Below are 13,102 nucleotides of genomic sequence, written 5' to 3' on the forward strand. Positions count from 1 at the left end.
ACGAAGTCACCCTTTGATCCACCAATCAAGTAATTGAATCTGAAGTTTCTTCTCTCTTTCCCCTTTCCCTTCTCCCTAGTTGTACTAATACTTTCGGATTAAATTTTCCCTCCTAAATATAAGAAAAGGCAGGCTCTGGACAACTGTGTCTTTATTTTATTTTATTTTTTTAAGATTTTATTTATTTATTTGACAGACAGAGATCACCAGTAGACAGAGAGGCAAGCAGAGAGAGAGAGGAGGAAGCCGGCTCCCTGTGGAGCAGAGAGCCCTATGCGGGGCTTGATCCCAGGACCCTGAGATCATGACCTGAGCTGAAGGCAGAGGCTTTAACCCACTGAGCCACCCAGGTGCCCCACAACTGTGTCTTTAAATTAGATGGTACAGCGTCTCGTATGGAGCTACCGTGGAAAGGACAGCTGGTTCCATCTCAGGAAATTTTTCTTTAATTCTTTCCTTTAACAGGCTTCTTAACCTCTCTGAACCTTAGTGCAAATGGGGTTACGAATACCGTTACCTTAAAAAAAATTGTGAGAATCTGGTCAAAGACTCCTTGCAAAGCCTAGTTTTTGTCACGCTAGCTGTTATTAGGCTTCTGAGATCCCAATAAAGTAGTATCTCAGTATCAGGACACCAACAAACTGCATTTGTAATTTCAAATGGCCGAAAGATGAGCCAGGGTAACACCGCCCTTCCAAGTTCGTTTCTCTGAAACACGAACTTCTGTACCTCCGCGGGCTCCTCAGGCCCAGTTAAGACGACTATAACTGAAGCTCCGCCTCCATAGCCTCTAGCCACGCCCCTTTCCGTAAAGCCTTACGTTGTAGGGGCCTTTAACATTGATTGACACTTTTGTTCACCAATAAAAAGTGAAATTCCCGTCAACGTCCGGTGAGGGGGCAGGACTTCCTTGTTGTTGCTAAGACACTCTTGTTTCGCTCCTTGACAACCCTGGCGGGGGTGCGCTAGCTGCGGCCCCGGCTCCGGCCCCCGCGGGAGCAGGTGAGGCCCCGGGGCGCGGCGGGGAGCCGGGCGGGGAGGGCCGGCCCGAAGCGGGGCAGAGTGGCGTCGCGGGGCGGGTGGGGCCTCGGCCTCCGCGGAGGCCCCACCTCAGTCTCCTGCCTGCTGGTCCTGGTCCCAGATCCTCCCAACCCCCACCCCCACACTTCGGGGACCTGCGAACTCGGCCGTGACAGATTAGCGGTGGCGACTCTGTGGGCTGCTCCTTCCCCCACACACCCGAGGCCCCGTCCCGCTGCGCGGTCCCCCATCCTCCCCGACCCGGCTCCCCCCAGGACCTTGATCCCCACCCCCCGCAACCCCCACCCCAACACACACGTTTCGCGGAGTAATTCCCCCCTCCCACGGCTAGACGGGTGGTCGCCGTCGCATTGGCTCAGACTGCTTGACTTGGACAGTTGGTGACTTGCTAGAACTCCAGGCTGGTCAGCTCCTTCTTTGGGCCTCAGTTTCCCCATCTATAAATAGAAGCTGGGCTTCGTAAATAGAAGGCCTCTTCGACTCTAAAGTTCTAGGATGTGATTCTTTGACCCAGCTATCAGCTTCCCTGAGGATGTGCTACCCATCCTCAGTTACCGGGTGTAGTGAAAAGAACTTGGCAAACCCAGTTTGGATTCCCAGTTACAGGACCTTAGCAAGTTATCTAACCTCCCTGGGCTCCAGGCTGAGTTTATATGGAATCGGGGATACAATAGGGTATCTCCTTGGGGAATTTTGAGGATAGTAGGAATTGAAGTGTAAAGAGCCCAGTCCAGTGTGAATTTACTATTTGTTATTTCACTTCCTTTGTCTCTTACTTCCTCACATTCTCCCCCTCTGAGAAGTGTCACCAGTGCCCTTAGTGTCAGCTGTCATTTCTTCATGTGACCCTCAAATCCAGATCTCCTGCTCTGATCTTTCTCCAGGGCTTCAGTGGTTAGGGATGCTTTGGGGCGGCGGGGGCGGGGGGGGGGGTGTGAGGGCAGCCCGAGTTATATTGCTGTGCTGGTTGGACTCAACAGCTTCCCTTCTGTGACCAATGATCTGTGATTTGGTGATTGCCTCCTCCTCACAAGACACCTCTATCTGCATGTCTCACCAGCCACGTAAACTCAGAGGTTCCAAAATCAAACTGGCCCCCTTCTTTACTTGTCCATCTGTTCTATGTGACTTGCCCCGTCTTTCTCAGTGGCGAGGCCATCGTCTCGCTCACTCGGCCACTCTCCTCACACTCGGGCGGTTGTCAGTTTCCTTCAATTCTGCCTCCTCGAGGACTCCCCATCTTCTCCATTCCTGAAGCTGCCATCTTGGCTCAAGTCTTCAGTGCCTGTCACCTGAGCCAGTGCTGTAGCTTCCAAGCTGGTGTTCCCTACCTTTAGTCTTTTCTGTTTACCCATCCCACCAGAATAATTGTCTGAAAACAATGCAATGCCACCAACCCCAAAGAGACCTCCAAAGGGGTTCTCGTTCCCCACTAAAAATATCCACACTTCTCAAGCCTAGGTTTTAGAGCCCTTCTGTACTTCCACAACCCAACCCCAACATTTTTTTCCCAGCCTTCTTTCCCCGTTCTGTGCCACGTTCTGTCCTCTAGCCAAACTGGACCATTGGGCTGTCCCAGAAAATGCTTTGAGCTTACTGCTTGGTTGTCACTGTGTGTGTTCTTATCTCTGCCCCACCTTGTCCACTTGGCAGGATTCCCACTCAAATGCTGCCCCTGCCACCAAGCTTTTCTTGCTATCTTCTCCCCCATCCCTGCCCCTTCCAGAACTCTCCTCCTCTCTCTGTCTCTGCATCTGCCTTGTGACAGGTACTGCTTTCTGCCATGAAGCAGAGTTGGTTCCTGTGTATGTGTGTTGGTCTCTCCGACTGTAAGCTCCTTGAAAGTAGAAACTCTCTTGCTTGTAGTGGAGTCGTTGAAAAGGCATAACCTTCAAGTCCTATACACCTGAGGGACTCCTAGCTCCTCCGTTTGTTAGCTGGGTACAAAGTCCGTTTCTTTTTCTCAGCCGTCATGGTCATGTCTAACAGAGTACCTGTTTAACAGAGTTATTGGCAGCGGGGGTGGGGGGCGGACAGCAAATAAGATCCTGTATGTAGGACGTCCATCCTGTTGCCTTGCTCAAGGTCAGTGTTCAATAAATATCGAATGGATTTGATAGGTCCTCTCCCTTCTCAGGGGGCCAAATGAAATGTAACTTAATCACAAGATAGATATCTGATGGGCTTCTGCCATGTGCCAGGCACTGGTCTTTGTGCTCTGGGGGTCTACAGGAGAATAGATGAGGTTCTTCAGCCTCGGGGTGATTGATTGTCTGGACTCGCGACACATGGGTAAGTCGTGACTGGTTGTGAGATGTCACAGAAATTATCAATTGTGAATGATAAAAAAATATAATAGGGCACCTGGGTGACTTGAGTGTGTTAAGCCTCTGCCCTCAGCTTAGGTCATGATCTCAGGATCCTGGGATCGAGTCCCGCATCAGACTCTCTGCTCTGCCGGGAGCCTGCTTCCCCCCTTCTCTCTCTCTGCCTGCCTCTCTACCTACTTGTGATCTCTCTCTGTCAAATAAATAAATAAAATCTTTACAAAAAAAACATAATGAATCAGTGCTAACTCCCAATTTATTTCTGTAATAATGTCATTCTTAGTCCCTTACATTCAAATCTGTTCTCTCGAGTGGGAAGGAGGGGGTGGGAAACTTCGTAACCCACTGTCTGTGGGAAGTGTCTGTTCTTGTGTAGAGTTAATAGCTGTGACGGTTATGACTTTTTGCTGTACTTTGTATCTTGACCAAAAATGTTTGGGATTTCATCCAAATTTGGATATGTTGGTGAGGGGGTACCACGTGAGTCAATATTGCTTATCATATCAGTTACACATAGAGAAAATGTCTTCATCTCTTCATTTCTTTCTCTTCCTGCTTCCTTCCTTCGTCTTCCCTCCCTCCCCTTAGTCCAAGGCATAGCAAAAGTGTTCACTGGACCTCAGTAAAATAAGAAAAAATAAGGGCAGTGTTAAAAACACCAACAGCGGCAACATCGTGTATGTGTGTGTGTGCGCAGACGCATGCGCATCCGTGCTCCTGCATTTGTAAAGGTAAATGGCTTTTCTGAGGACTCTCCTTTTTTCTGCAAGCATCTCCTCCTAACTCTTAAAATCTTCCTTTTTAGTAGATAATGTGTTTAATGCTCTAGCTTAGCATAATTTAAGAATGCAATCCTGCGTTTGCTTTCCCCTTTCTAGACTGATCTGTGAAATGCAGATCTTCCATGTTGTTTCCTGACCGCACCATCATCTTGGGTGAATGGCCACAGGCCCTCAGGTTCTTCTCTCTTCCTCTTGCCAGCTTTGCTCTATGTTTGCCAGAAGGCAGAGGGTAGACGTGGCCCGGAAAGGCGGGAAGATGACCAAGGTACACAAGTGTGTATCCCAGATACGGCTGGAAGCAGGAGGTGTGCCTGGACAGGTGCTGGACTGGGTGATGCTGAGAAGTGAAGCTATTTGGATTTTGGTCTGTCTCCTGCTTGCTTGTGACTGGGGGAAATCGGTAGAGAAGGTAGAATTAGAAGATACGGGTTTGGATCCTGACTCTGTCATTACGGGTTGTTGTGGGGGAAATGAGACCTGAAGGAGAACGCCCAGTGCACCCACACCACTAGCGCCGGCCCCAACTTGTTCTCCAGAATTTCCTTGTGACTTTTGTCCATCTGTGCTAATGCTGTGGTTTGCAGGGTGACAACTCAGTAAGTATGGGTTGGTTTGGCTGAATGTTCAGATGTTCTGTGAGCCCGCATAGAGGCAGAGAGAGAAGAAAGACTTCGCAGGTCCCCTTCCAAGTGCTCCAGTAACAAGAGCTGACATTTACTCTGGAATAGTCTATGCTTCAGCCCCAATTTCTAGATGAGAAAACTAAGGCTTAGAGAGAGAAACACTTGTCTAAGACATGCGATGTGAAATCAGACCTGCCTTTGGAGCCTATACCCTGCCCCCGCTGTGTCCTGCTCTGTGTCTTCCCATCTCTCAGATCCTGGTGGTGGTACCCAGAGGCACCCCAGGGTCCACAGGCCAGGAGTGTTCTGGGCATTGAATGGCTGGGGACACCCCCAGGGAACTGGCAGACACTTTGGGCCTTCGTCTTCCCCATCCCTCTCACATCCCCTAGCCCTCTTCAGGATCCTTCTGAAATGCTTCGGAAGCAAAATAATACATAGCAACTGAGGTCAGTGTCACAAAAGAACAAGGCACAGACAGCAGGACAGGGGCAGGCACTGGCTGTTTCGAGGCGATGACAAGAAGAGCCCTGTCTGTGCCTCCTGTTGCCTGGGGGAAGCCTCGCAGCAGACACGAGCGAGGCTGGGTGAAGCTCACGGAGGCGCCCTGGGGCGGGGAGAAGAACAGGGGGCTGGAGAGAAGGCACAGCTGCTCCTGGCTTGGTGCACCAGGACGTCCTGGGACTGGTACCCAGCAGATTCCAGGACCCTGGCCGTGGGCACATGTGCATTATTAAAGGACTCTCTTTTAGGCCTGATGGGATGTCTTTCTGGCCTGGAGCTGTCAGGCACATACTCATTTGCACGGAAGATGGATAAGGTTATTAAAACCTCTGGGTCCGCTATTCTTGGTAGCGTTCTTCCAGCCGGGATTTAAATCGCGGCGGAATGACTATAGCTGTACTGTAATGATACGGCATCATAAAAGATTCTCTTACTTTTCTGTATTTGGCAGCATATCATCTATAACTGTTCCTTTTTATTCTGCAAGTCTCATCCCTTTTGGATCCCCAGAAGTACAGGTAGTGGTTAGGGAAAGCCATTTGCAATCGTGGTCCTTCGTAAATGTGCTTGGATCATGTTGATGATCTGGCAGGGCGGCGGTAAGAGCCAGGCTGTGAGAGTAGCGCGCAGGGCTCTGCCACTTCCAAAGGCTCAGAGGCCACTAATGGGTGCTCGCGCGCATCTCTGAGAACGAGAAGGTGGGTTGCTCCCATTTCACAGAGGAAGAGACCAAGGCTCAGGTTGAGTTACTTGCCAAGGCTACAAAACAAGGGAGAGAGCAGAATTCATTTTGGTTATAAAACAGGCATTCAACCATAAATACTCTGCCTCACGGTTCTCCACACTTCCCCGCCCCCCCCCCCCCCGCCTCCAAAAAATACCCGTCCAAGTGGCTTTCCCCCTTGGTTCCTGAAGAGTGGACTTTGGTAATACCTCCGACCCATCAGGATTCCGTATTCTGGGATCCACAGAATCCAGCCGCTGCCACCCTGGCCCGCCCCCAGGGCGCACACGTCCACACTCGCCTCTGGATTCCCTTCCAGGCCAGTCCAGGTCCGCACTTGTGAGCCCCGAGGAGGAATTGAATCGAATTGATATATTTAGGCAGAAGAGGCCCCAGCAGCTGCCGAGGACCTGGTGTTCAGCATTTGCAGCTGAAAATCTTGGGAGGTCAACAAACCTGAAAGCCCTTTGCCTTTGATCATTGCTGCGGCCGTCACTTCTGTCAAACCTGGATAATGTGGGGGTGGGGGTGGGGGTGGGCAAGCAAGTGGCCTTGGGGAAAGAAAGCCGGGCAGAGAGGATGGAATTGGAAATGGGCTTCATATTAAGGAGCAAAGACCAAACAATTCCCTAGATTTTGGGAAATAAGAAACTCGAGCAGAAAGTACAATGAGGTGGTGCCTGCTCGTTGGCCAGCTTCTATGTAGAGACAAAAATTGCTAATATCTGAGCACTCCAGATGCGCAGACTTGATGAGGGAGGAGGAGCCGTCTGTCCATGGGGAAATCGGGTGGCGGAGTCGGTGGCAGGCTCCCAGCCTTGTATGAGGGAGCCCACCAGATGGGGCCGTGCGGTTGGCCTGTGAGGCATCAGAGGGAGGAAATGGTGGGCGTGGCCCGGAAAAGCTCAGCACTCGGCCATGCAAGGGTTGAGTTCACGTTAGAACCCCGGTCACGGACAGACCGGACATCAAATGTGTACTTCCTGGCTAGGGTCATGGGAGCCGTGCTGCTGGCAGCTGGCTGGAGGCGGGTTCGTGGGCACCTCCCAGGCGACAGCGCTGTGAGGAGGGCACAGGCCGGAGACGGGCCCGGAGTCAGACCCCAGCCTGCTGCTCACTAGCTGAGATCTTGGGCCGACGACAGAATGGCTTCAAGCCTCCATTCGTGCAGGCCTCCCCACAGGGTCCCTGCAGCAGCGGGGCGCGAGGGACCGGAAGCCCAGCAGATGTCACCCATCATCACTGCCCGTTAGTTACTCTGCAAGGCATCTTCCGGCTTTGGAGGCTGTGCCATGACAACAAACCTATCTGGGACTGTGAGACGTGCTGGAGTAACGTTAGCGGGCGGTATCTGTCCAGCCTGGATGGTTAAATAGGGCTTGTAGCATGGTGGTTTAGATGCGTTTAGATCACTACTTCTTCTTCTCCACCCCCCCCCGCCCCCAAGGGGCAGAGGGAGAAGCAGACTCCCCGCCGAGCAAGGAGCCCACCGCGGGACTCGGGACTTGGTCCCAGGACCCTAGGATCATGGCCTGAGCCAAAAGCAGACACTTCACGAACTGAGCCCCCCAGGCACCCCAGATCAGTACTTCTGCTGAGATGAAAAAGTTCTTTGAATTACAGGATAAATTGAATTGTAGAATAAAGAGAAACCACCAGGATTTCTAGCAATGCTCCCAGACATTTAGGATCCAGGCTCTTCTCTTTAGGAAAAGTCCCATCTGTTATTATATAACTAGATTTGGGGGAAAAAAAAATCCAAACATATGTATTAGGTTTTATCCCTCTTAATTCATGTACACGCACGTTCTCTCATGTATGTGGCCACGTGCCGGGCCCTGTGTTGGCCGCTTTACATACATTGTCTCATCTGATCTCTTACAGCCCCAAAAGACAGATGTGACTTACCGAGTTAGTGCCGGTAAGTGTTAGTGCCGAGGCATTGGAGGCCCAGGGCCACGCTGCTGGTGACCAGTAGAACCAGCACTAATGCCCACACCTTCCACTTTCTGGACCAACTGGCCAGAATAGGGAGACCTGGGCTGGGAGCCGGCCATGCCCAGGAGGACACAGATCATCTCTGCTCCGGTTCCTTCCATAAATCAGCTCGGAGAGGGGGTGCCTAGAGAAGCTCGGAGAGGGGTGCGTAGAGAAGGAGGTACTTGCTTGTCCGCAAGACCAGGACTGTCGATCCTGACCTTGACACTTAGCTTTCTAACCACGTGTACGGGGAGGTGAGGCCCACGTGCATCAGGGTTCCCGCAGACTTGCTGCATTTGCTAATTGCCGGCTCAGGCTCCAGCCCCGGCCTGGCCCGCAGTCAGTATTTGTCTTGATAATGACAGTGTGGGCTTCTAGCAGCATACCAGTGTGTTCTTACCGGTCCCAGCAGCTCGCGTTGACTCATCCTCCCGTCTGCAGTCTTGCTGGCCATTTGGAAAAGGATGTGGAGGAGTTAAGACGGGGAGGTGTCACATTGTCAGTGAGACATTTCTAATTTGTGATGGATGGGTTTAAAGCCAACTCTCTCTCCTGGTTTTTCCTGTTTTCTACAGCACCCCTTGAGGAAAGACATTTTCTGCTCCCACCCAGTTGGCAGGGCCAGCTTCCTGAATCTCCCGGGTGTGTCTTAACTGCCAGTGCCAGCGCCTCCTGAAAGCCCCACTCTCTCCCTCCAGTGGTCACAGTGGAAGGATCATGGGAGAAACAGAAGGGAAGAAAGAGGAGGCTGATTATAAGCGACTGCAGACCTTCCCTCTGGTCAGGGTAAGCCGCAGGGGAGGGAGGCAGGGAGGCCGGCAGGGCCCGCACAGCCTCGGAGTGAGACAAGGAGCTCGTTCCCCGCAGGACAGCAGGAGGTGGAAGTGAAAGGCTCTGTGGGCTCGGGTCTGGAGGTCTGGGGGTCAACAGTGCTTCGTTCTGTCATCCATTCATTCATTCGACAAGTCTTTCCTGAGGCCCCCTACTACGTAGTCTAGGCACTGCAGTGAACAAGCCAGAGAGGCCTGGGTCACATGAAAGAGAGGCTTAAGGAACATAACTCAGGTAATCGGTGCTGTAGAGAGAAATAAAGCAGGTGTATGGAGCTAGTGGAGAGAGGTTAGCTTCTGGAAGGAGTTCTCTGATCTCTGACTTGAATAAAGCTGGGGAGGTAGCCTCGCGGATATCTGGGGAAGAGCATTCGAAGCAGGGAAAACGAGCACAGAAAACCCTAGGTGGGGGTGAGCGCAACATTTTGGAGAAACAGAAAGATGGGAGTGCTGAGATGGGTGACGGGGCGTGAGGCCAGGCCTCACAGGCGGGCCGGCCACCCCGACAGACACAGTGACAAATGTGGATTCTGTCCTGACTTCACAGGCGAACAGTGGATGCTTTAAACTGAGGAGTAACGGGATCCATTTGTTGTTCTTAAAAGCTCACTCCAGCTTCGTAGGAATGGATTTTCGGGAACAGAGTGGAAGTGGAGAGACCGTCACCGCAGACTGCACGGGCCCAGAGAGATGAGGGGGTGGCTGGGTCCAGGTCACGGTGTGGAGGTGCACATGGTCGCACTCAGGACCGATCTTGAAGGTCGAGGCAGTAGAAGACACTGGCGCCTTGGGTGGCAGGCACAAGGGCACGCGATAACCCAGATAACTCCCAGAGTTGGCTTTTTCTGGAACTTAGGAGAGAAAATGGTGTCAGTTACCAAGAGAAGGAAGACGGAGGAAGGGTAGGCTTGTGGGGAGAGTCGAGTTATCTTTTAGACATCTCAGGGAGTTGGTCAAGTAGACAGCTGGACGTCGGAGTCTGGAGACCCCGAAGGAGGTTGTAGCTGGAAATGAAAATGTGGGAACCCTCCACATGTAGAAGATGGAGTCACAGGATGGGGTGGGAGATTGTGGCGAAGAGAGAGGGCTGGAGATGAAGCCCAGGACTGTCCTGCAATCAGGGTGGTCAAGGGGAGATCCAGCAAAGTTGGCAAGAAAGAGCAACCATGGGAAGAAAAATCAGAACCATCGAGAGCAACCGAGGTGTCTCTTCAGGCTTTCAGAGTGAGATCCAGCTGCATTCTGGGCCTGCTTCTAAGTTATTTTCCATAACCCGCCTCTCTCCTGCCCGGGCCAGGCTGCTGGCTGGAACGCGGTGTTCATGAAGCTTCATGCCCTTGCAGAGGGGCCTGGGTGTGAGAGCCCGCTTGGTTCCACTGGACTCCACACCCCAAGTCTGGAGATGGGTCACCTCTCTGGGCTATGCCCAGGGCTGTTCTGGGGCAGCTCCCCAGTATCCGTGCCTTAACCTTGGGACAGAGAGGCCCAGACCACAAGGCCAGGTCATGGGCTAAGCTTCTCTCTGTTTGTCCCCCTGCCCTGTCCCTAGCACTCGGACATGCCAGAGGAGATGCGAGTGGAGACCATGGAGCTGTGTGTCACGGCCTGTGAGAAATTCTCCAACAACAATGAGGTATTGCCGTTGGTACAGGCGGCCTCTTGTGCCTTTGGTGACCCCCGTGGGTGAATCAAGTGGCCCCTGTCCCCACATCCAGCTCCAGAGAGCCATAATGGGACCTGGCTAGCACCTTCCTTGGAAGGATTTGAAGCCCGTGGAAGGCCAGGAAGGGAAGGGTCTGGTGCTGTGTCCCGGCACTGGTCTGCTGGTCACAGCCAGCCCTAGAGGGCTCTCCGTGATGCCCCTGCCCATGCTTCCTGCCTCAGGCAGGTGTTTCTCTGCCCAGTAGATTACCTTTTTTCCCTTTGGCTCCATCCCAGTAGAGAACAGGACCCAGCCAGGCATCAATTCATGTATCCACTCATCCATTCCGAAAAGATGTCAAACGCCATTTCTCACACTAGTTGCTGTTCTAGGTGCTGGGGACATGGCCAGGAGGCATTGACGTAGGAACGTTGTTCGTCAGTCTGGTGATGACTGAGAAAGTAGCATGGCAGCCGAGAAGAAGCCAGGCCCTGGCCAGTGAGAGCCTGGGTTTGAGCCAGCCAGGCCTAAGTTCAAATGCTGTCTCCAGCCCTTGCTGGCTCTTTAACCTGGGAAAAGCCATTTCTCAGCTCTGCGCCCCGGTGTCCTGATCTGTAGTGGGGAGTCAGATGCTGTGTTCGTGCTGGGCACTCGGGAGGAGGTGTGTGCCGAGGCGGCGCAGGCCAAGCGCCTGGCACGCTGCGGGGAGGCGCTCAGCACACAGCTGAGCCTGGGACTCCCCCAGGCTGCAATCAGGGTGGGTCCTCTGCCCCTCCCTAGACTTCTCAAAAGAAGCTTCTTGAAAGAGCCAGCACAGAAAGGAGTGGGGGCTGTTGCCATCAGTGAGGGAAGTAGTCCAACTTCTCTTCCAGGAGCCCCTCAAACCCATTAGGGGAAAGCTTCTCTGTTCCCTGAAGACAAAGCTGGCGGCTCGCAATGCTGACAGTCGCATACAGTCTGCGGAGTGCTGTCAGGCATGTCACTGCTCAGTGTCATGTCCCCAGCGCAGCCTGCCGCTGAGGACACCAGAGACAAGCACTAAGTGGCAGAGCCCACACTCGGACCCCCGGCTCTGTCTGCGGACCAGTGTCTGCTTCCCCTCCCTCTCCGGTGTCTTCGTGATGCTTGGGGTCATGTCTGTTCTTCTGTTCCTCTGTAATAGCCCTGCCAGTTGGGGGGGTGTGCTGTGCATGTGGGGCAGTGTGGAAACCCTTCCTGAAGGTTCCAGGAGCAGGAGAACAACAGTAGGGCATCGGGCTCTGCTCTTGCCAAGATTCCCAGAGAGGGGGCTGACCCGTGCCCTCCCCTCCCCGCCCCTCCTGATGAACGTCCTCTTGACTCCAGAGCGCTGCCAAGATGATCAAGGAGACGATGGACAAGAAGTTCGGCTCCTCGTGGCACGTGGTCATCGGCGAGGGCTTTGGGCTGGAGATCACACATGAGGTGAAGAACCTGCTGTACCTGTACTTCGGGGGGGCCCTGGCCGTGTGTGTCTGGAAGTGCTCCTGACGCGGCCCCTCCCCAGCCCCCGGCCCAGGGGGGCCCAGTACTGCCGGCAGGTGTCACTGTCCTGGTCTTTATCGGCCATAGGCAGATGGCCCCAGAAGCAGCCTGTCTGCTCATGGGACACTGGCAGCGTCTCCCCTTGTCCTCTGGAGAAGTGATGCCCCCCGCCCCCCAGAAGCCCCTTCCCCGATCGGACCCCCAGGCTGAACAAACCACTGCATCTCATGGGGCTGGTAGCACCCTAGTCCCCCAGCTTTGGCCTGAGGACCAAGCGGCCTTCCCCGGTCCTCTCCTCTCCCCACCCCCAGCTGCCAGGCTGTGAGCCTTTTGTACCTGCCTCCACCCCTGTACTTGCACTTGGTAGCCCGGGGCGGAGGGTGTGGACATCACTGAGCCTCTGCGAGGCTCCGGGGCCAGGAGTGCACTCGGCCACGAGGCCTGTTTGCAGGGAATCCTGGCCTGCCGGCTACCAATCATCAGGGACCGCATGCTAATTTGTACTTCTTATCTCTGCTGGGTTTTCTATATTCTTTTTTGAGCGTGGGGAGAAGGGTTTTAGTAGAAGGGTGAATCCTATTTTACACAGCGGTCTTATTTATATAAATGTCTTGGTTTTTACAATTAAAGTAACCAAAAATGGACCTTGATCTATAGCCTCTTGAGGTTTTGGGGGGATGGGCTCAGCATCCCCGGGCCGTGGTGGGTCCCGGGAGCCTAGGGAGCCTTTGGGCTGAACAGCAAGGCTCCTGGAATGTGTGCCCAGGCACAGCCCCGCTCTCCCAGGCCCTGCTCCCTCGCCATTGCGTCCCGGCTGGGGGTCACAGGCTGTTGCTGGGGCCACGCGGACACTGACCGAGACTCCCTCGGTGGCCAGACTGAGCTGCCATCGCCATAAAGACGTTTTCAGTCTCACATGATGGAGTTTTAGTTTGAAGGTGTTCGTTCAGCGGCTGCTGAGGTCCAGGTCCCGGGGCCGGGGACCCAGGATGGAAAAGACCCAGACCCTGCCGCCTGCACGTTCCCGGTCTCACGTGGTTCTGGAGGAACACTTGAACTCAGTTGTTTCAACCAGACAGGAAAAGTGATGTGACCGGAGCTAGGCCAGGGCCCTCTGGGAGGAGGAAGGCGAGCCGCCACACCCAG

At 53.6% G+C, this 13,102-nt stretch overlaps 1 protein-coding gene across 2 annotated transcripts; it reads left to right on the forward strand.

The window, feature by feature from the left end:
- Window positions 1–898: 898 nt before the first annotated feature.
- On the forward strand, window positions 899–12,606 carry DNAL4 (dynein axonemal light chain 4). Of its 2 annotated transcripts, none has more exons than XM_032346255.1 (4): window positions 899–1,002; window positions 8,557–8,767; window positions 10,361–10,444; window positions 11,798–12,606. In XM_032346255.1, exons 2-4 carry the CDS (start codon window positions 8,699–8,701, stop codon window positions 11,960–11,962), a joined length of 318 nt encoding a protein of 105 aa, XP_032202146.1. In that variant the 5' UTR covers window positions 899–1,002; window positions 8,557–8,698; the 3' UTR covers window positions 11,963–12,606. The 2 variants fall into 2 exon arrangements, with proteins under 2 accessions (XP_032202146.1, XP_032202147.1); XM_032346256.1 differs by having other exon boundaries at window positions 8,680–8,767.
- The last annotated feature ends 496 nt before the right edge of the window (window positions 12,607–13,102 follow it).

This window comes from Mustela erminea, chromosome 6, assembly GCF_009829155.1.
Source record: "Mustela erminea isolate mMusErm1 chromosome 6, mMusErm1.Pri, whole genome shotgun sequence".
NCBI lineage: Eukaryota > Metazoa > Chordata > Mammalia > Carnivora > Mustelidae > Mustela > Mustela erminea.

What these genes read in the sequence shown, in the direction of transcription:
- DNAL4 (XM_032346255.1), top strand. Translation starts at nt 8,699, where the DNA reads ATGGGAGAAACAGAAGGGAAGAAAGAGGAGGCTGATTATAAGCGACTG. An exon ending in AGACCTTCCCTCTGGTCAGG is followed by an intron (nt 8,768 to 10,360) that starts GTAAGCCGCAGG and finishes CCCTGTCCCTAG; the next exon opens with CACTCGGACATGCCAGAGGA. An exon ending in AATTCTCCAACAACAATGAG is followed by an intron (nt 10,445 to 11,797) that starts GTATTGCCGTTG and finishes TCTTGACTCCAG; the next exon opens with AGCGCTGCCAAGATGATCAA.